Raw genomic sequence first — 21,096 nt, 5'->3', positions numbered from 1 at the left:
ATCTGCCGAGCTGTCTTTAAATGATAAAATCAGTGCATGACGACTTTATTTATTTTCACGCTAAAATTATGCAGATTTCGTAGTAGCAATCATGGCTGCTAACGCTGCACCTATACCATTACCATCGCGTGTAATCTACGAACAGTTATTAGTTCCTGTTTTTTAGTTCTGTTTTTTTTATGTAGTTAGACTTACACCAATGTTGATCCTCTCGAAATTTTCACCGTATAACTCTTGCAGTGCCGTATTAACACGGTCGGGGAAATTAGGATAGAATTCATAGATAGTGCCTTCTACACTGATACTCAGGCCTACTTCCAACGCATTTCTCTTTGAGATAATAGCACTCATACCTGCCGCAATTAAGCGAGCAGCACGTTTACCCACCATTTCACAGATTCGCTTGACCATTTGGCGGTCAGTTAATGTGGTGGATTCTAGATTCATGACATTTTCTAATAAATGTTTGGTGCTTTCTAATTCTGGTGTTTCGTCACTTTCTATCGCACTCATATAAGTGGATTCAAATTGGTAGGCAGTGTTCATTTCGGCCGAGTACTGGGCATCAAAAAGAAGACGACGGTCAGTCAAATCTACCAAGATCAGACGCACGATTTCACCGAGATAAAGGCCAGCCACCATTTTTTCAAATACATGTACACCAGGGTTTACAGATTGTCGGTTAACACGGATATCATAGAATGTATGTGGGATAGTTTCTGATTTAGTATCGCCAAATCCTCCCCATTCGGTAGTGACAATCATTTCGGTTTTCTCCTCACTTTGCACTTTATTCTTAAGCTTGCCCACATTTTCGAGTTTTTCCCAGTAAGCTGCATTAGTGCCGGAACTGACCGTGCACGAGAGTAGCGTATCCAAACTACGATAAGAATGTGCTAAAAGAGAACCAGCAGCTCCGTTTACTGCCGCTTTGATAATAACTGGAATATCACGTTTTCGAAGTGCGGTCTGTAATAATTCAACAATGTTCTTGTTATCAGCACCTGTAATAGTAAAATCCTTTGTCCATTGAAGTACGTAGGCGTTGTTTATAGCAGATTGTCGTAGTGGGAAAGCAATACATAAGCCCATATAAAGAGGATTGCGAGAGTCACCCTTATTGACAAACGTCAAGAAAGAATCCACACATTCTGCCATAAAATCAATTAGGTTACCAATAGGACCATGCTTTAAATTATTCCTGACAGCGTATTTTAATTGACGTGTGGTGATGCGGCCTTGACCATGCAAAGTAACCAAGTATACACGAATATTGGAACCTTTATATACATTAGTTTTTTTTTAAAGGTGTAAATTACTTATTTTTCTTACCACTTAAATCTAGTCCAATGTATTCACCCTGCTCTTGACCGGTTGGGTGACTAAAAATCCATGAGGGAAGCATAGGAACATTACATTCGATATCACATTTTTTGAGGCCAGACTTCATTTCATTTTGCAATAACAAGGAAAGTTTTCGAAGCTGATCAGTGCTCAAGTCGAATTTGGACTCCAGGTCCTGGATAGCTTCTTTTTTAGCTTTATCGTCGGCTACAAGGTTAGCAGCAATCATATTTTGTTAAGTGAAAGAGCGATAGAAGAGAGAGAATTAAAATAAACCGAGTCAAATAGAAATGTTGTGAACGCGGGATTAATAAAAAGAAAAACTCAGCGCTGAAACATGTCGTGTTAAAATGAATTTGTTTGTTTGGAGGAGGAGGAGGGGGGGATCAAAGGGAAAGTCTTTTTTTTTTATTAGCCTTTGTAAGTGAGTATAAGAAATTAGGGTTAATTGTGATTGGTTGTGTAGTGTGTATACAGATAAGATATGAGGATGTTGAGGGATGCAGTGAGAAAAGATAGATAGAAAGAAAGATTAAAGTTCACCTTTAAATACCCAATTTCCATTTCTGTTTGTTGCATCATCTTTATATTTCACAACCTGACTTAGCATTTTTCGTAATTTATCAACTTGAGGTTCGTTATCGACCCATTTAAAATACTGAGGTTCCCATTTGAGACCTTTATCTTCCCGCTCCTTTTGTTCAGCTCTCTTTTGGTTTTCAATCACACTTTTTTCTGTACCAGCCAGTACCATATCGTTATTACGAATGGCTTCAGACACTTTTTGCCAAATACGCCTGGTTTCCATCTCACCCATATCTTGCAAAGGCTTTACTTTTGCTTTTGCAGGTTCCAACATATTCACATCTAAAAAGGGTTCTGTCAACTTTGTTGTGTAATCGGTAATGGTAGATTTTCCACTCCATTGTCCTTCAATGCGATACAAGATCTCCTTGGGATCTCCGTCATTCTTTCGAATCACGCATCGAAAATGATTCTTTTCACCTGATATCCAACCACGAGAAGAGTATTCAATAAAAGCATAGTAACCAGTAGATGCTTGAATGCATGTTGTACCAATAAGCTCTACATACGGTGCTGTAATCAAATATTATTAATTATCCCCCTCGCATGAGTAACAACAAATGGATTCTTTTTACTTTACCTGCGTACCAAATACCGCGCACTGTAAGCGAAGGGCTTGTAAAAAGATAGGTTTCATCATTACGAGATTTGAGAGTAACGACTTCATGGCCTGTTTGATCACAAACAAGTGTAGCATTTGATATACGAGTACTTTGACCTGAATAACCATTCAAGACAACACCGGCCTTTTGATTTTTAATATAAAAGCCTGTGACTGGTGGATGATGCGAGACTTGTTCACATAAAACTTCAGTTTCTCCGCAATTATCCACATCGCACCAGGTCATGAACCATTGTTCACCTAAAGCAGGGTTGAGAGGTTTCTTTTCCCATTGTCCTTTAGGAACACGTCTTATATAGGCTGCGTTCAAATAACTGATGAACCATTTAATGAATGCCAAGAGTCTCTTAACTTCGTTATCACTTTGAGGGATGGCTGCGAAGAGTTCCGGTTGTGCTGCCCAATAGTCTCTTTAATAAAAAATTTCAACACAAAAAACTTTTTTTTTTTTCTTATTTCGTTCAGTGAATAAAATCTATACTTACGAGTATTCAGTAATTGATTTGGGTGCAAGTAAGAAAGTAGGACATGTTAAAGCAGAGATATCTCCAGTAAAAGTAGCAAGTGATTGAAGAAAAGAATAAAATGCGTTCTTTTGTTCACTTGGAATCCTATGTATATTATTCATTTCACCAGCTGCACCTGTCGACATCATCATTTTCTTTTTTTTCTTTTTATAAATAATAATACTACAGGAACAAGAAGCAGAAAAAGATAAAAAAAAGAAAAAAGCCGTTTTAAATATGATTCGGAATCAATGTCCGACCCTCCACACTTTTTTCATAGGGATAAAGGACACGCATGTGCTTTTATGTACACTTTTTATTTTTATTGTTGTTCATTTGACATGTCCAATAAGCTATTCATTGAGAGAGAATTAGCTTCCGGTTGTATCTACGTAAAAAAAGAACACTCACCTCTCAATGGTCTCTGGTAGTCTTCCTTCACTGGCTTGCAGAATCATGAAACACACACCTGGTTCAATATTAGGAAACATGGACACGATTGTACTCAAGTGTTCATCAAACTCTTTACGAGACTGATCATTATCCAATTGATTTTCTATAGCAGGTAACGGAGGCAACGGTGCCTCTAAATTAGCAGGAATGGGCAATTCTTGTGCTAATGAAGACGGATCCTCTGGCACAAACTCATGCTTAATGTTTCGTTTTGAACTCGATTGCTCATTGTCGCTACTATTGGCGCTGTCGGAAAAGAAGCGTTCCACAAAATTCATGGATTTTTGTGCGATATCTGTCTTCAGATCGAGCAGCGGTTGCTCCTTTTGTGCTCGCTTCACATGCGAAGGATGCACGGCATTTTCATAACTGACCTTTTTTTTATCCGCTGCTATTATCTTGGGTTGTTCCTCATCTAATTCTCCCATTGTTTTTTCAATGTTCCTATGATACATAAATGTCAGCTCAATCAGTAGTATTCTGCTTTCTTATTACACTTTACGCTTCAAACTCTTCTTGTGTGACAGAGAGTGAATTCACATCCATCGTTTCAATGAACTCTATTGCACCCATCTAAGGTGTATAAGTTGCGACTTTCCAGATTTATGAAACAATTAAAACTTACTAGGTTGGTCAAGTAATAACCTGCTTCAGACCGGAGGAGGTCAGGATTTCTGAACCGTGAAATATATCTAGACATGGAGATATTTTAAGTTATAAAAGCTATAAACGTGTGATACATAGTCATATATCAGGGTACATACTGAACATTGGATATTAATCGAGGAGGATTAGCACGAATAACTACATAGATCAACATGGGTAAAAATACATCGGCACCCTCATCTCCTTCCATATGCTTCATTAATCCTATATTTTGATGAATTTAATATCTTTTTCTCCTTTTCTGAATTTTTCTTACCAAAAATAACCTTGCAGCAATTTAATATACAAATTAGTTTATCCCTCGGTGCCTTATAGTTATTCATCTTGAGCAATTCTAATTCAAGTTGTTAGCCACTCCATTCATTTGTATAACATGTACAGCTTACCAGATTCAGCAAAGACGAGAAAAGAATCATTATCCTTCGTTACGGGTATATCGAGATGCTCTTCTCGGATCCATCGAAAGATATTGATCTTATGATGTAAAATCTCGTCCTTCTCCTTATCATCCATTGTACTTGGTGAAAATGTGCTACACTCGTGTCTCGCTTTAGTATACACTTCTTGTTGATGGACCAACTAAACTTACACATTAAACAGTCGATTCATCACTAATTTCTCCATGCCTTCCTTGGCATTTTCAAACTCCTTTTCACTAACGTCTCTCCAAACATCACAATCTCTCATTTTTATGTATGTAAACTGTCAAAAAAAAAAACTCATTCAATGCTTTTATTTTTTTACCCATTTCTACTAAGAACAACTTACATTTAAGAAATCCTGAATAAATTTGATTTGTTCATTGACTGTCCAAACTTCTCTTCGATGAAAAGCAGCAATAAAACTAAAAAAAATTGAATGATTAAATAAGGTTTTTCTTGTGACATCCTTCTATTTCTGTTTACCCCTTTATGTAACGAGCAATCAGTGCTGCACTAGGTTGTTTCAATTGCTCTAGGAATCGATGAAAGTCAAATGTTGGCATATCCGCTTGAAATTGATTGGTCGTATTATCTATCGAGACAACTTATATCAGTACGATGACCATTCGATTATCTGTATCCGTATATACCTTTCTTGGCGCTTTGAGCGACATCACTATTATATAAAAGGGTAATGAGCAACTTGGGTACTGATAAAAGTGTAATATACGTTACGTTTGTACCGAATCGTTTGTTTCATGTGTTGAAGCTTCCTCATCAATCTTTGTGGTTTCAAGCGTTTGAACTAATTCTCGAACGTCTTTTGACATGATGAGTTTTAAGAAAAAAAGAGAGAAAGAAAAAAAGAGTTAAAAATAGAAAAACCGTGACTTTATTTAATATGATATCTATTGGTGCTTGGCCTTGAGTTCTTGAACCAAAGCAATGTATTGGGTCTCAGCTTCAACGGGGATCATGCCTACATACAGAAAAAAAAAAAAATATTTAAATACCCCCTCCCTCCTAAAACCTTAATCAATATAATGAGTACCCTGAAGGTCTGCCCATGCCATCCACTTAAAACGGGCTTTCAGATCAAACGTTGGCTCAGCTGTATTGTTTTAGTATTCATAAAATTCATTCTATTTCATTCGGAAGCTTACTGGTCTCGTTGTCACCTAAAGTAGCTTGCTTGAATAACCCGTACAGCTTTAAAAGGTCATCGTTTGATGGTTTGCTCGTCAATTCACGCACTCCCTCCGAGGCTTTAATGAATGCCTACAAATAACAATTAAGTCTTCTAATCTGCCTGTATAGTTTTAACATGTCTTACAGGAGATGGCATGTTTTATAGATGAGAACAATTTCCTTTTTGCTGGATACCCCGCAGCATCTCAAATACCCGGAATTTAAATGTTTTTGTGTGCCCCCCCCTCACACCCAATAGCCTTATGCAAAATGTTTACTTCTTTTCATAAGACTGCCTCTTCAGGTTCCCTAGCATCCTTAGAATTTGATGGTGTTATGGTACATCATCACCGTCTATGGTAACTTGTTTACGCTCATACATTCTCGAAATTCGCGAGTTGGTGTCGATATTTTTTTAATTTCGTCAAGTCGAAGGTCACTTAATTTATAAGATTTAAAGATTCTTGATGCTATGTTTTGTAGCTTGGGATAAGAATTCTGATATATAAGAATTGCGATACAAGACTCCCACAACAGCCAGGAGATAAAGTCATATTCTAAGAGGTTTTTTTTTTCTATTAGTATATTCTAAAAAGCTGTGCAAATCAGTTTCACACTAATCTACTCTTCCTAGGTAATTTAGCCTCACTAAAAAAAAAGGTAACGAACGTATAGTTTTGCCATGCCTTCATTCCAAAAAACCTTCGACCTGCTTACGTCAATAGTGAGCCATTATACCAGATCCGGTAATGTCCGGATCAACGTATTTTTTTAAGCTAGTCATACTACTTTAAGCTGTATGCTAAAGTTTCAACATACATTACACCCGTAAGACCGTTCATAACTCACAAAAACCTGAACGCACCTTAGATTAAAATAAGGAAATTAGATATAAAAAAATATGTATTCATTTAGGTAACTACTAACAGATTTTTGGCTTTTAGGAAGCAATAACATAATACTTCAGCATTCATGTACCTTTTCCTAGACTTGGTGCTTTCTATAAATGAAAAATTGAATGGAAAGAAGGAGGGTGTGAGAGTGTTTCCGCCGTATTTTAATGATGAAATCGATATAAAAGAGGCGCCTTGGTTACGTATGTGTTGTGAAAATGGTAATTCACACTGATTTAGATGATTTTGGTGTATGACTATATTTGACAAATTATGCAAATAAAAGTCCCAATTAATTTATTACCAAAACATGAATTTGTGCCCCCTTCTTTTTTAATGCCAACCTTTCATAAAGAAACAAATTTTATTATTATTATTATTATTTCCTTTTCTCTTCCTCTTGTTTTCAACACTCTTAAATGTCAAATCATAAAGCTCCAGTCATCAACGTCAAACTAATCTTTAATCATCATAATGAACCTATCCTTATAATACAAAACGACGATAGCGATTCTGCGTCTGATTACGAGGACAACAATGACACGCTACAACCCTATTATGAAGTATCGTCTAAACACGGGGTAGATCTCATTCATTTACAGGAACATCAAGATGCAAGTCTCCGGTGGCAGCAGTATGCTTATGAAAACCAACAAGCCAAGTTTTACAGATAAAAAACACAATCACATTATACATATATCCACATTTCTCTTTTTAAGCATCACATAATAAAATAGTTGGGGTTACACGCTCATATTTCTTTGTTTGTCAAACATTTTGACAACAATGATTTGATCCCACTTTTACACATTCTCTTTTAGACTCACAGACAAAATATAGGAATATGATGAATGCGATATTACAGCACGTTGCTTTTAATAACTAGGCCTTTTTATTTGTATAAGTAATGCGTCCATTGTGTTTAAAAATAGATTTTTTTTTTTTTTGTTGATGTGTTAGTCTGCCAACCATGCGCACACGGACGCAATATTTGGAATACACTTAAAATAACTGGTTCTGCCAAGTAAGAGTGCCTCAGTGGTAATCTGACAATTCTTACAAGTAGAATACACCCAAAGTTTAATTCCTTTGTGCTTTTTTCGGGAATTTATTGGGGTTTTTTATTTTTTGGGAAAATAAAAACAAAACGGTGCTTTAAAAAGCGGACCACCCTCTTCCACATTTGGACAGGGAATAATACAAGTCCATATACGTTTCATAAACAACATGCAGCCATATCTGTATTAACGATGATACTATCAACAAGTTCACCATTTACAAAGTTGGCATATGCACCATAATCACCACAGTACAGTACTAATCCAGCATTCTTGTTATATTTGATATGGAGTAAACGTGTATTTAATGTTTCATTACTCTGGCATTCTTGGAGTAGTTTCAGTGTAGCTGGTTTTAAGGCAGTCGGATTTTCTTTGGTTTTATAATAATAATTCTCGCATGTACCGTACTTTAATTGAACAAATAAATAGTCTGTTTCCCCCCCTGTCAGGTACAAATCGTTAAAGTAAATTTTCTCCAAGTTTTTAAATGCTGTAAAATCTAATTGAATGTCCTGCATATGAGACTCCGCATAATTTGAGTTTGCGCAATATACAAACTCTTTGATGTCGGGCAAATACATAATTAGCAAGCACATTAGATGATCAGATATAATAAAATTTGAGGTTCTGACATGCGTTAGGTTGCTTTTTGTACTTGATAGAACATGATTTTGGGATTTAAACTGATCCGTGTAAATAGTGTTGGATATATGTAATGAGCTGTGTGTCGAATAGTCAAACGTTAATACAATATTTTCAAGTTGAGGACAACTAGATAAGGCATATTTTGCAAATCTCGAAATGTACTCCGAATTATGATCAGGCATATATAATTTGATTCGATTCAGCAGTGCTGGTCCTACCGTTGAACTAGGCATATACCCCAAACTAATGCTAGGCATATGTTCTCTAATCGATTCTTCTTGTAAGCAGTAGTCGTCTAACTTTAGTCTACATTCTGAAATAATAACACCATCCTTGCGACAGTACATCGAATCATATGATAATAAGCTCTCGCTAAGATCTATACAACATGGAGTACTTCTTCCCCCTTTAAAACCATTTAAAAGCTTGTAAAAGTTGTCCAAATTAGACCTGTTGTTAAGTTGCTCTCGGTTTCTGGCTGAGTGCTTGTAATCAAACCCAATTTTAAAACCAGACTCCTTGAGGCCACAAAAGCTTTTAGCAAAACTTAAGGCATTGTTCATCCCAACATCGTCAATCCAGTTAAAGAAATCGATACCAGAAATATTAATATTCATCGTTTTGACTTGCTTGGAAAGATGATCCGAAATAAACTGAATATAACATAGTGGAATTGTAGGAGCCTTCAGGCTGAAGTTTTTCAAATTGTCCAACTGACTGTAGTTGGTCGTATTTTGTAACCACTTTCTAACTTTTAAATAAGAGATATCATATCTGCTGTTGAAATGGAATGAAATCAAATGTGGTAAAACTGCATGAATATCCAATGGCGTCAAAAAGGGATCTGAAGTGTTGTGCATTTTTAGTTCTGTTAGGTTTTTAAATTGAGCTAAAACAGTAAGAGGATGTCCCAATTTTTCGTCTGTCCAGTCCTTGTAACGAATACTAAGCGCCGTAATGGTTTCTCGAAATTTGTAACACATTGAAAAGTTGAAACAATTAGGGTTTCCAATGATAGCGTGTATCCCTTTCAAGCAATTACTTGTATCTGCATCACAAATAAAGCGAAAGTACTCTCTACAATAACGACTGTACGTTAAATCTAGGGTGGTAAGTTTCTGGAAATACTCTAAAAACAGTATTAATTCAGGCATATCAAACTTGTTTGACAAAGATCCAGAACCTCCTTCGAGTTGTGTGACATGAGTACGGCGCAGACAATCTTGGTGAATCTTGATCTTTTTGACCAAACTGCAATTTTTAAAATAAGCCTCACGTTCTTCCTCATTTAGTCTCAGCAATCGTTTTATGACGCCTATATCATAACCATCCAACACCAAGTTCTTGTAAAGACATTCAAGTGCATGCTCGGTCCACTCTTTACAAACAAGGGCAGATTGGAGGTAGTTTTCAGATTGTTGTATAATTAAATTACGAATTTCTGCGGGGATATTAAGGATAAACATGTTGCAGTGAAAATATACACGACCAGGTAAAAATTTAGAATTTAATTAAAGAAAAAAGAAAAAAGAAAAAAAAAGACTTCTTGGTTTTATGGCTACGTTCGGTATTTAAATAGAAAGTTAAAATAATAAAATAGGATACTTTGTATACTGCAAATGTGATAGGTATACGCGTTAGTAAGTGAGAGTGCTGCGGTCTTCATACGAAAATGGGAAGTGGCTTGATTGAGATTCGGAGTTCATAGGATTACGATAAAATTCAGATAATTGTATGTCTATTCAACCATTAATGTAATACGACATGCTTTTGACATATAATTTTGTGGTCGCAGATAAGAACGCGATGTTTTATATTCTTAAATTGGTGAGAACGTTGAAAAGGCATTAAGTAGATTTTAACTCATGTTTTGTATATATATTCCGTTAACGACTTAACAACCATCACCAATAGTAGGTCCGCTAGTGTTTCGATTGAAGAATCAGCTTGAGAAAGATATTTGGAAGAGGGGTTTCTTGCCTAAAAGCTAGGAAAGTTGTTTTTAAAAGCAACCTCACTAAACCAATAAGTCAAATGGCCAGGGCTGACAATACATCTTTTCCTTTGTAAGATATCCGTTTGTAACTCAAATGCACCGCGAATTGTAGCACATACTAGTTTTACTGACTATCCGTTTTCTTTAGCTATGCAGTTCGGCTCAAGTTTTTATATCTTCCGGAAAACAACGAAAATAATGAGGGGGGATCAGTCTTCAAAGAAATCCGTTTACCAGCCGTAGTCAGGGGAGTGATACTTACTGTAAACTTTGATTATCCACAAGCACATAAAACATGGTTTGCCAGAACAATTGGAACTTGATACAACAGCAATGATCAATCTTTTTTCCCGGAGAATATATGGCATCAAAAATTATAAACTCAAAACTCCAGAGGCTGTATATCGATTAATGTATCTTTTGTTAGGTCATGATTTTTCCTTGATTTCAAAAAAACCACGTTTATCATCGCCAAAACCAATAGTCTTGATCGTCTTTCAGATGCGCCCGGTGTGGTATCAAGAGATTCGACTTCCGTCTGTTTTACTACCGTTCATTATTAAGGCATCTTGAAATTACCTCAAGGTTGTGTTGGTACCTCTCCCCCGTTTGAGATTCATTTCAAATGTATCAATTTGAATTCGATTCCTACCAGCAGGCTTTTTATATTTGCTGCGGTTTTTGGTCTCTATCAAACTGAGCCTCAAAATATTTCGCTCTTCTATCTTCATTTTTAAATAAAGCTGCAATTTTTATATTTTTGTAAATGATGCTGCCACTATGTGGAGGGATGGTTTGTGTATACACTCTCTACTTGTTAATTAAGATATTTCCCTTTGTTTTTGCTTGTCTTTTTTGAGTTTTGGGCTCTTTTGTGATGCCAGTTGAATAGTTAGTGAAATTTTAATGAGTTCTTATTGCTCCTCATATCTATTCATAAAGTTTGTAGAAAAAACCTAATAGAGAAACTTGCGCTACACACACACACACAAGCAAGAAACCTTTTACTTTTGGTGACCCAAAACATCAACACAGGCCTTATGTATTGGCTGTCTGTTCAATGTAAATTTGAAAGCACCTCTTTGACCAAAATAAGTGGAATATATCAGCTGTTAATAAGTCATATTAATAAATTCCCGTATTCTCTGTTGAAAAAAACCAGAGTCCAGACAACGTTTTGATAGTGGCGATGCAACACTAGTAATGTAGACTTCAAACATAAAACCAAGCATCATACTTGATAATTCAGCACCTTCTGAATTAACAAGTGAAGTACTCGTATAATTTGGAACAAGAAAAGTTTGATCATTCATCAACGTGAAAGTTTGTACAGTTGTATTTTATAGCTTTTAGTATAACAAGATACCTTTTCGAATATATCGACTAGATGTTGCTGGATATTATGAGCAATACTTCTACGCTTTATCACTAAAACTAAAATAATGCATTGCATTTGAGAAGGCCGAAAGCAACAACTCACTGTCAATAGAGAAGTCATGTAGAAGTATTTTAGTTAGCTCGGCTTTTTCAAAAAGATAGGTATACGCACATACCTACAACACAAAGAGATTTATAAGAATCTGGTGTACGTTTTCGACGGTATAATTGAAGGCCGCGACAGGCTCAGCTGAGCATTTTTACTGGTGCATTCATGTCACACTAGACCCCACATATTCAGAACCTGCTCGGATAGTAGTCTACGCTGCAAATAATACACATTATAGCTGGACGCAACCTTTTTTTGTTTTTGTCTTCATTTTTTAATGAAAGTGACGATTAAATAACATATAATTACAATCTCAATAATGTAGGGATCCTTCAATATATATAAATCTTGAAATCAATTATAAAGCTCAGTTTATGGGGTAGAAATGTTTCAATATTTAGTGCCGGCAAGGCTTTCCTTTTTTTTCTCAGAGTAGTGGCTATTTAGTTACAAATTGTTTTAAATGATATTACGTCTGACTTATACTGAGAGGGGGTTTCAGATAGTTTTTAACAAAAGACCGAATATGCATGATCTTTCGCCTTATTAATTTTGAGTCGCTGTGGGGTGGAATATGTTAAAATTGTACATACATAAACCATATTTATGGAGTGTTACACACACCAGTTCTAACTCGTCTTGTACCAATTCTGGAGTTTCTTTTATCGCTGTGTGAATACGCCACTAGACACATAATATCACCTTAACTCCTCCAGGGCTGCCTTCTTTTCGATCTGTTTTTTTTGCTTGAAACCTTTTTTTATAAAATTCAACAATTATTCTAACACATTCTATTGTAAAATCATACGATCTTCCATTATGGGGAGGTCTAGTTACTCACTGATGCCATGAGAAGGGAACGGTATATAATCTGCATTTCAAATATGTGACTAGCTTACAAAAGGGAAAAATATAGACATTTAAAAAACAAACAAAATATAACCTTTTTCTCTCTCTTCCAAGATAACAATGACCAACACCCCTGATTACACTAGAATCCAACAGGAAGACTTCAAAAAATCTTCATTATACAAATCTATTGGTAAAATAAAACATAAACAAAAATTGCTCCCTTTTTATTAAGAAGTGTGGTATAATTTAGATTTGGCAAGCTCCAGCCTCGGAACAAGTATTGTTGAAGTAACAGATGAATTTTTTGCACCCGCCATCATGATGATTAATCCCGAACCAGCTATCTCTTGTCCTGACAAGTTTATTGGTAGAAAAAAGATATGGACCTTGTTAGCTTATTGTTACTCATTTTTATTTTCAGATACCGGTCTCTGGATGGACGGATGGGAGTCTAAGCGTCACAATCCTACTTACGATTGGTAAAAAATTAAAATTAAACTTCCTTGATATATTACTCAACAAAGCTTATTTTTTCAGGTGTATCCTTAAGCTCGGATTTGCTGGTTCTTTCATTGGTTTTGATATCGATACCAGTTTTTTCACTGGAAATCAAGCGCCTGCCGCCTCCGTTGAGGCATGTTATTGTCCTGAGGGCGATATTAAAAATGCTCAATGGACGGAAATTCTTCCCAAAGTTGACCTTCCTCCCAATTGTCATAACATATTTGTATTGAATAAGCCAACTGGAATATACACCCATCTTCGTTTAAATAACTATCCCGACGGTGGTATCGCTCGTTTTCGTGCCTACGGAGAAGTGCATCCCACTTTCCCCAAAGATCCCAGGTAAACCGATTTCCTTGTTCTATGTGTGGGTGAACTCAATTTGTTTTCTTCTTTATTTAGTGCTTTAATCGATTTAGCTTTTGTTGGTCACGGCGGTCGATCTGTGCAAGTGAGCGACGAACATTACGGACCTGGTGACTTTTTAGTTTTACCTGGTCGAGGTAAAAATATGGGCGATGGATGGCAAACCGCCCGTTCTCGTGCCAAAGGACATTCTGATTACGTGATTCTTCGTTTGGGAGATAAAGGGCATATCTTACAAGCCGAAGTTGATACTTCTCATTTTAAGGGAAACTTTCCTCATCAAATCAAATTAGAAGGTACCTTTTCCGAGGCTCATATACCTGAACCAGAAGCTACATGGTTTACACTTGTTGAGCCTTCCAGCACTGGCCCTCATGGGGTCTTTTATTTTGATACTGCTTATACAGAAAAAGTTTTTACACATGCCAAAATCTCCATTATACCTGGTAAGTCCCTTCCTTTTTTTTTTTTAAAAAAAAAAAATATTTTAAAATGAACTCAATTATAAATCTGCTATCCAGATGGTGGCATTAAACGCCTTCGTTTGTATGGTATCCGAGCTGGCGGTAAAATTCCCGCTTTGCCTATTATTGCCCCTTCTGTTCCTCAAAACGCAATCATTGCCGAACCCTTGACTTCAGAAGCTTACGCCCCCTATGGCCAAGTTATACATACCGGCTTTACAGAATTTGTGACTAGTGCCAATCAAGGTACAGCAGAGAAACACCATGGAGTGGCCCAAGTTCAAAATAATTTCCCTAACGGTGCAGGTAAAATTAACATGTGTGTGTTTCATTGCCGCCCAACCAACGAGTTGCCATTTACTGTAAAGTTACTGGAGAGACATCCTTATTCTAGCCAGGCCTTTATTCCGATGACTGACGGAAAGACACGTGGTTATCTTGTTATCGTCGCTCTTAACGGCAAGGATGACAAACCCGATATGTCCACATTGAAGGCTTTTATTGCTACCACAAAACAAGGTATTAACTACGGTCCTGGTGTTTGGCATCATCCTATGGTTGTCTTGGAACATGAAGCTGATTTTGCTTGTATTGTTCATGAAAGTGGAGTTCCTCAAGACGATTGCAATGAAGTGGATACACCTCATGTAATTGTTCAAGTGCCTGGTTATCATATTTTTTAAAGTTATAAACATAGCGTCATTGTTTACATAATAAACATATATGCAACAACTGAGAAGAAAGTTATATTACTGCATTAATTCCTAAACATTTTACCAAGGGGAAATATAATTCCGACAGGCTAATACATAATTGGCATCTGCATAAAAATAAATGTTGCTTTTTTTTTTATTGTCTAGGTGTACGTATATATATAATTTCTCCTACAACTTGGCTTGAGGTTTAACGGGTGCCTTGAAGAAGACATCACAAACCTTACGACGTTGAATTTTACCCGTAGCGGTTTTAGGCATGACATCAGTGACGTAAAAACGCTTAGGGACCTTAAATTTGGCAAGCTTGGATTGACAATAAGCGATCAATTCACGCTCGATGGACTTGGGGTCATCCTGAACACCTGATTTCAATACGACAGCAGCATGCACTTCTTGACCATACATTTCATCGGGTACAGCGAAACTTACTGCTTCAGCAATCTTGGGATGACTCAACATGACTGAATCCAACTCAATAGGTGAAATCTTTTCCCCACCGCGGTTAATCAATTCCTTGATACGACCAGTCAAGACCAAATAGCCATCTTTATCCTTTTTACCTTGATCTCCTGTACGAAAATATCCGTCTTTTGTAAAAGAACTAGCAGTTGCTTCAGGATTATTTAAATATCCCTTTGTCACGTTCTTTCCACGAATACAGACCTCGCCCAATTCGGCAGGATTTCCTGCATCATCCAAAATAACCACTTCCACGCCTTGACCGAGACCGACAGATCCTGCTTTGTGGGGACCGCGATGAGGAAGTGGGTTGGATGTCATTTGATGAGATGCTTCGGTCATGGCATAAGCTTCCAAAACGGGTGCCTTGAACTGTTCTTCAAGATGATGCAAGGTAGCAGGTGCAAGACTGGATGAACAAGAACGGATGAATCGAATAGCGGGTACTTGCTTAGGTGGACTGCGAAGCAAGATTTGATGGATAGTGGGTACAGCAGTGTACCAATTGCAGTTGTTATCTTGGAAATCTTGCCAGAAATGAGATGCGCTAAACTTACTAGGAATGACAGCAGTTCCGCCTGAAAGTAAAGTCGACAACAAACCACAAATTAAACCATGCACATGGAAAAGAGGCATGACGAGTAAAGTACAATCCTTGTCATTCAATTCATAAGTTCCCACAATGTTGCGCATGGAGGTTAATAAATTGAGATGAGTCAATGGCACACCTTATATGTAAAAAAAAAAAAGAGGATAAATTATCGGCTATTAGGAATACGTGAGCTTTCTTTGACTAGGCTTACCCTTAGGTCTGCCAGTAGTACCACTGGTGTGCAATAATAATGCAGGCTCATCGGGTTTAGGAGCAAATGTACCAATCACACGGTGAGGTTCCTTGGCCAAAGGAGAAGGAACCCGAGCATCGACCTCGATGGCCGTACCGTTCCAATGGACTTCGACCACAAGTGCACCTTGTTTTTGGGCGGCCAAAACAGCTGGGTTATTTTTGTTGTTTAAAGCTCCTCTTGGCAAAATCATGATTGTGCTTTTTGCGTCCTCCAAATAAAAGTTAAATTCGTCCTCGGTGTAGGCAGGATTTAAAGGTGATGCAACCAAGTTCATGAAAGTAGAAGCCAAAAATGCAACGGTAAATTCAAAAGAGTTGGGGTAGCTGATGGAGATGGATTTACCAGGAGCTAAGCATCCAGCAGGTACTTGTGCTGCCAACTTTCGGGAAAAGTCATAGAGAACCTCCAATAATTGACTGTAGTTGATGTTGGAAGGCACCTGAGCTGATTTAGGAATAGTCACAGCGGGATGTGTGCTATTTTGTTTGCCTTGAAAAATTTCAAATAAAGTGTCAGACATAGTTACAATAGTGAAAGAACAATAAAGATAAAGAAATACAAAAAAAAAAATTATTGCGAAAAAGAAACATTTATTGTCTTAAACATCTTGATATGACATCACGCAATATCTAACTTCGGCTTGTAGAATTTTTATCTTAAACAAACTCTAATTATTGCCTTTTTTAGGAGCCTTGGTTATTTGTTGTCACAATAACCTGACCTTGATGGGTCAAGACCACCGGCCTTGTCATTGGACTTGATGACGCCGCCGGTAAATGTTGTCTAATTACATCGTTATGGTGTTGATGAGCAGATGCATATATACCAAGTCCGACGTTTGTATATGGATACGTATACCTCTGATGCTGTGGTTGCTGTGGTGGTTCAGGTTCTGGTTGTTGATCGGATAGTAACGAATACAAAAGATCTTCATTATTATTGTTATTATTGGTTGGAGTAGATGTGGCAGTATTCGTTGTTTCACTGGTATTACTACTAGTGTTACCATCCTGGATCTGAGCAACCAAAGCGGCAATATCTGATGAATGTGATAACAATTCAGCTGGTGTATGTTGTTTGGATGAATCCTCTGCAGATAAAAAGTCTAAAGGTCTATTATATTGAAATCTATCAGGGGTCATGGTTGCACGCCAAGTAGATTGAAACAAGTTATTATTATACATCATGGATGGTGGATGATAATACATGTTTGATTTGGATTTCACAACGGGCGGAGTAACAAGACCATGACCAAAATAATTAACTTCCTCTTGTCGTGGATTCAAGCTGCCGAGAACAAACGGGGTCATCATATCATCATCAATGTTTGCATCATTCAACGCTCCATCGAGTGAGGTTAGAAAATTGGTGATGGTTAATGTGATTGAGTTTTTGTCTTCATCCAATATTAATAAGGATTTAATGGCCTTCATTGACTGCTGAAACATGTATCTTGCATGCCGCGCCAAGTTCACATTGGAAGATGCACAATCCCGCAAATGAATTTTGATCGATTCAAATAATGCAACCATGACAAGATTAAAATTAAAGATCCAATTTCGGTTGTCCAATAAGGTTGCTATGATCACAGTAAGGTTTGTTGCTATCGCAATAGATTTTTGATGAATCGATTTTACTGTCGAAGACAAATAAGGTTTCAAAACCAGTAACTCAATAAAATTATACATCAAATGGACTTGGCAAATAAATTGACTGGAAGGTGGATCGGGTATATGAGGTGTTGTTTGTATAATTAAGGGTGTCCATTGTAATTGTTGCTGTAATGAACGTAACCAGTGTATTAATTCATTATCGCTATTAATGGACACAATTGGCTGATTTTGCTGCAACATTCTTTCCGCAATTTGTAGTAATTTTATCATACTAACAAACACCTGCAGTACTTTTTGTTCGTGAATATCATCCCCTGGCTGTAAAAGTGGCATATCCATTTCAATATCTTTGCTTTTAATGATCCAAGGTTTACCGGATTGTAAATGTATAATCTTATCTAGATAGTAACATGACCAGCAAATTCGCTTCTTTAGCTCCATCAATTCACCGTGATCTTTCATTAAATCCATATCTATGCACATTTGAAATGCCATGGCACTGTACATTGTATTGCATGTGTTGATCCCACTTTCAAATAAACTCATCAATGTTAAAGCAATTACGGTGCTCTTAGTGGGGTAATTCATTTCGTACTCTAATAGACTTTTAGCTTGGTTAAAATAAACATCACCATCTAATTTATCATGGTATTGTGATCCATGAGCGAAGATCATTAACAGCAAGATAGGACTTGTCAATAATTTAGTTGTGTTGGATTCGAAATGTTTAAAGAATAATCGTTTTGGTATAATTGGAAATGTTGGATAGCAATGTTTGAAATACAATTGGATCAAGTCTTGCTGAATTGTCTTTGAAGGTAAGTCCACTTTAGGCTGCTTATAGTCTAATTTTCGGTTCCTTGTCATGATTAATTGTTGATAATTAAATTCCCATTTGCCTTCTTTTCCTTGTCCTGGATTTAGTTTACACAACCGATTCAAAATTTCCGTTGCTACTACATTGTTTGCTCTTGTTCTTTTCACAAGAATCTCAGGAGGCGATACGACAGGCACAAATTCTTCTTCTTCGTCTTCTTCCACTCCGTCTTTGGAGAAAGAACAGGGCCTATTTCTGGCTGTCAATAAACGTTAGTTTATATATATACGTATATTTTTCAATTGAATATTACTGTGTAGTTTACCTTTACACTATTTTTGAAAAGATTAGTCACTTGATTATAGAGCTGGAAATCATAAATATTTATACCTGCATACAAGGTTGTAACCCATCACACTACAGATACACAGTAAGCTTCTTTTTTTCTTTTTCTTTTTCTTTTTCTAAACCTACTTTTATTTTCTTTAATCGACAAGTGAAACATGCTTTTCCAACTTTGTATCTCTTTTGACGGGGCTGTTCAGTCTTTTCTTTTAAGTGATGTTTGACGACAGATGTGGTTGACATTAGAAAAGAAGAAAAAAATGGAAAAAGAGCAGAGGAATCAGAAATGCGCCTTCCTTTTATAAACAATATAAATGGGAGAAATTCAATCCCCGCCAGTGACACCCATAAAAAAAAAAAGTGGGTAGAAGCAAACCCCGCGGGAAATGGGTGTAGGGTCCATTGCATATTCCGCGGTTTGTCTATTATTAGTATTGATAAATCCCTGAAAAAGAACCAGACATAACAAAGTACAAAATATGATTTTATTTATAGTAGTGGTTTAGCTGTCGTCTATTTTAGTCACTTCCTCTGATCTTAGTATAAATTCCTGTCTATCAAATGTATCATCATCTTCTTCTTCTTTATTATTAGGTGTAATAAGTTCTTTATTATTAGTATTATCTCTTTTTACATTTTTGTTGGTAATTGTGTCTGTCGATGAATTATTTGTCAGTGTGTGTTTCAAACTATGACTGGATTCGGACACAGTGGCTGCTCTTCGTAACGGATTCACTGGATAATACTTGTCATCAGGTTTGCTGATACTGGCAATGGATTGCATTGGATGATGGGTGGGTGTACTGGCTGCTCTTCTAATCATTGAATCCGAGGATTCTACTGCCTTATCTTGTCCCGAACTGACTTTCGACCAAGGCGACGGTAATAATATAACCGAGGAAGCGTTGGTGACCACTGTGGTAGATGTATTAATCGTGTCAGACCGTGTGGGACCACCACTATTAATTTGCAGAGGATGCGGAGTAGGTGCTGACGGCCTTCTTGATTGGTACTCAAACGGTTCGGTAGAAGAAGGCCTATCCTTAAACGTAATCTCTATCATTTCATGACGAACATGAGGACTGGTCACACTACTATTGATGCGATTCACACGGTGCGATTCGGTGGCTGGCATAGATACATTGGATGACGAAGAATTTCCACTCTTATTGTTTCTCCTTTTCTGATGATGTGAATTCAGAAAATAGAATGCCACCAAAATTAATATAAACACAACTAGTCCACCTGTTACTGCTCCTGCTACTATGGAAATGGAGGGAGAACTCGGAATATTATCACCTTGACCTCCTGTTCTATTTGGTTTTCCACCAGATCCAGATGCATTGGGTGTATACACCGAAGTCCAGCTCCAGGTCGTAATATCCAATACTTCAATATCTGCCATCACTGTAAGTGCCGTTGATACTCCTGTAAATCCAAACGCTACAATCATATTGGTATTCACCAATGTAGCTGTTTTTTTTTTTTTTTTTTTTTTTTTTTGTAAAATTAACATACAAAAAAAAAAAATAGTTATTATTATTTTATAATTACCTGTATGCTAAGGATAATAAGTAAAAATAAAAATAAAATCTTTCTAGAACGTAGCATAAAACTTACATCAGCTCTTCCTTGCACAGCAGCGTTGGTATTTTTTACATTCCATGTCCAGGTGCGCGTGTCGAGAACAGCAACATCGTTATAAACATGATATCCGTCATAGCCACCATATCTAGTTTATAAAAGATAATTAACACGGGACACATAGACATATGAGGAGAGCCTACACTAGAATAGAAAATCCATCCGGCATTAGTAGCTGACTATGACTACTTCTGTTTGCTGGCTTGTTCTCCTTGTCTAATCGAGCGTAAATCTGACTCCATTTGGACGCAGTAATATCAAATACCCAAACATCAGCCAACGACACAGCATCACCAGTCGCGCCATCAAACCCCCCTAATACGACAATGCGATGTTCTGATATCAAGGTTTGTGTATGTGCATATCTTAGGGGTGGATATAATAACTGATCTGATACAATTATTGTTGAGTTAGCAGGATAAACAGAGTCAAATCGATATATGCTAGCAGGTAATGCAGGCCTTGTCGTATTCACTGCTGCAGGTGGTGGTGCTAATGTAGCTCTTTTACCACCCCATATCTATTAATAATTTGCATTAGTTTTTCGTCACTTCATTTTAACTTTTCCCCCTTTCTCTTTTCTTTCATACTGTACATAAGC

At 36.9% G+C, this 21,096-nt stretch overlaps 8 protein-coding genes across 8 annotated transcripts; 1 reads left to right on the top strand and 7 right to left on the bottom strand.

The window, feature by feature from the left end:
* Positions 1-7: 7 nt before the first annotated feature.
* On the bottom strand, positions 8-1,724 carry EV154DRAFT_62654 (hexokinase-domain-containing protein). Its single transcript, XM_051607695.1, has 3 exons — positions 1,333-1,724; positions 196-1,280; positions 8-135 (listed from the first exon to the last, which is right to left on the bottom strand). The coding sequence occupies exons 1-3, from the start codon at positions 1,571-1,573 to the stop codon at positions 67-69; spliced, it is 1,395 nt and encodes a 464-aa protein (XP_051452535.1). The 5' UTR covers positions 1,574-1,724; the 3' UTR covers positions 8-66.
* Positions 1,725-1,730: 6 nt separating this feature from the next.
* Positions 1,731-3,282, bottom strand: EV154DRAFT_525574 (uncharacterized protein). The gene is made up of 3 exons (XM_051603294.1): positions 3,037-3,282; positions 2,510-2,961; positions 1,731-2,442 (listed from the first exon to the last, which is right to left on the bottom strand). The coding sequence occupies exons 1-3, from the start codon at positions 3,207-3,209 to the stop codon at positions 1,877-1,879; spliced, it is 1,191 nt and encodes a 396-aa protein (XP_051452534.1). The 5' UTR covers positions 3,210-3,282; the 3' UTR covers positions 1,731-1,876.
* Positions 3,244-5,446, bottom strand: EV154DRAFT_525572 (uncharacterized protein). The gene is made up of 12 exons (XM_051603293.1): positions 5,334-5,446; positions 5,249-5,274; positions 5,082-5,190; positions 4,945-5,020; positions 4,766-4,878; positions 4,563-4,708; positions 4,433-4,510; positions 4,275-4,380; positions 4,136-4,202; positions 4,013-4,083; positions 3,469-3,954; positions 3,244-3,410 (listed from the first exon to the last, which is right to left on the bottom strand). The coding sequence occupies exons 1-12, from the start codon at positions 5,426-5,428 to the stop codon at positions 3,380-3,382; spliced, it is 1,404 nt and encodes a 467-aa protein (XP_051452533.1). The 5' UTR covers positions 5,429-5,446; the 3' UTR covers positions 3,244-3,379.
* EV154DRAFT_525569 (acyl-CoA-binding protein) lies at positions 5,447-5,968 on the bottom strand. The gene is made up of 4 exons (XM_051603292.1): positions 5,932-5,968; positions 5,762-5,876; positions 5,650-5,709; positions 5,447-5,577 (listed from the first exon to the last, which is right to left on the bottom strand). The coding sequence occupies exons 1-4, from the start codon at positions 5,941-5,943 to the stop codon at positions 5,507-5,509; spliced, it is 258 nt and encodes an 85-aa protein (XP_051452532.1). The 5' UTR covers positions 5,944-5,968; the 3' UTR covers positions 5,447-5,506.
* Positions 5,969-7,543: 1,575 nt separating this feature from the next.
* Positions 7,544-9,897, bottom strand: EV154DRAFT_525566 (uncharacterized protein). Its single transcript, XM_051603291.1, has one exon. The coding sequence runs from the start codon at positions 9,849-9,851 to the stop codon at positions 7,896-7,898; it is 1,956 nt and encodes a 651-aa protein (XP_051452531.1). The 5' UTR covers positions 9,852-9,897; the 3' UTR covers positions 7,544-7,895.
* A 2,915-nt stretch (positions 9,898-12,812) lies between these two features.
* Positions 12,813-14,808, top strand: EV154DRAFT_451274 (Allantoicase). Its single transcript, XM_051597243.1, has 6 exons — positions 12,813-12,909; positions 12,970-13,086; positions 13,141-13,198; positions 13,257-13,565; positions 13,626-14,035; positions 14,111-14,808. The coding sequence occupies exons 1-6, from the start codon at positions 12,837-12,839 to the stop codon at positions 14,734-14,736; spliced, it is 1,593 nt and encodes a 530-aa protein (XP_051452530.1). The 5' UTR covers positions 12,813-12,836; the 3' UTR covers positions 14,737-14,808.
* Positions 14,809-14,868: 60 nt separating this feature from the next.
* EV154DRAFT_472275 (uncharacterized protein) lies at positions 14,869-19,105 on the bottom strand. Its single transcript, XM_051597902.1, has 6 exons — positions 18,981-19,105; positions 18,897-18,923; positions 18,832-18,838; positions 16,842-18,765; positions 16,032-16,552; positions 14,869-15,956 (listed from the first exon to the last, which is right to left on the bottom strand). Exons 1-6 carry the CDS (start codon positions 19,092-19,094, stop codon positions 14,938-14,940), a joined length of 3,612 nt encoding a protein of 1,203 aa, XP_051452529.1. The 5' UTR covers positions 19,095-19,105; the 3' UTR covers positions 14,869-14,937.
* A 243-nt stretch (positions 19,106-19,348) lies between these two features.
* EV154DRAFT_525557 (uncharacterized protein) lies at positions 19,349-21,015 on the bottom strand (the record flags this gene model as incomplete). The annotated part of the gene is made up of 4 exons (XM_051603290.1): positions 19,349-20,324; positions 20,406-20,412; positions 20,472-20,583; positions 20,639-21,015. Coding segments are annotated over 4 exons (1,467 nt in total), but the record flags the coding sequence as incomplete, so codon positions are not given.
* Positions 21,016-21,096: the final 81 nt, after the last annotated feature.

The sequence above is a fragment of the Mucor mucedo genome (genome assembly GCF_025094135.1).
Source record: "Mucor mucedo strain NRRL 3635 chromosome Unknown EV154scaffold_143, whole genome shotgun sequence".
In the NCBI taxonomy this organism is placed as follows: domain Eukaryota; kingdom Fungi; phylum Mucoromycota; class Mucoromycetes; order Mucorales; family Mucoraceae; genus Mucor; species Mucor mucedo.
This window is presented reverse-complemented; position numbering and strand designations above follow the sequence as displayed.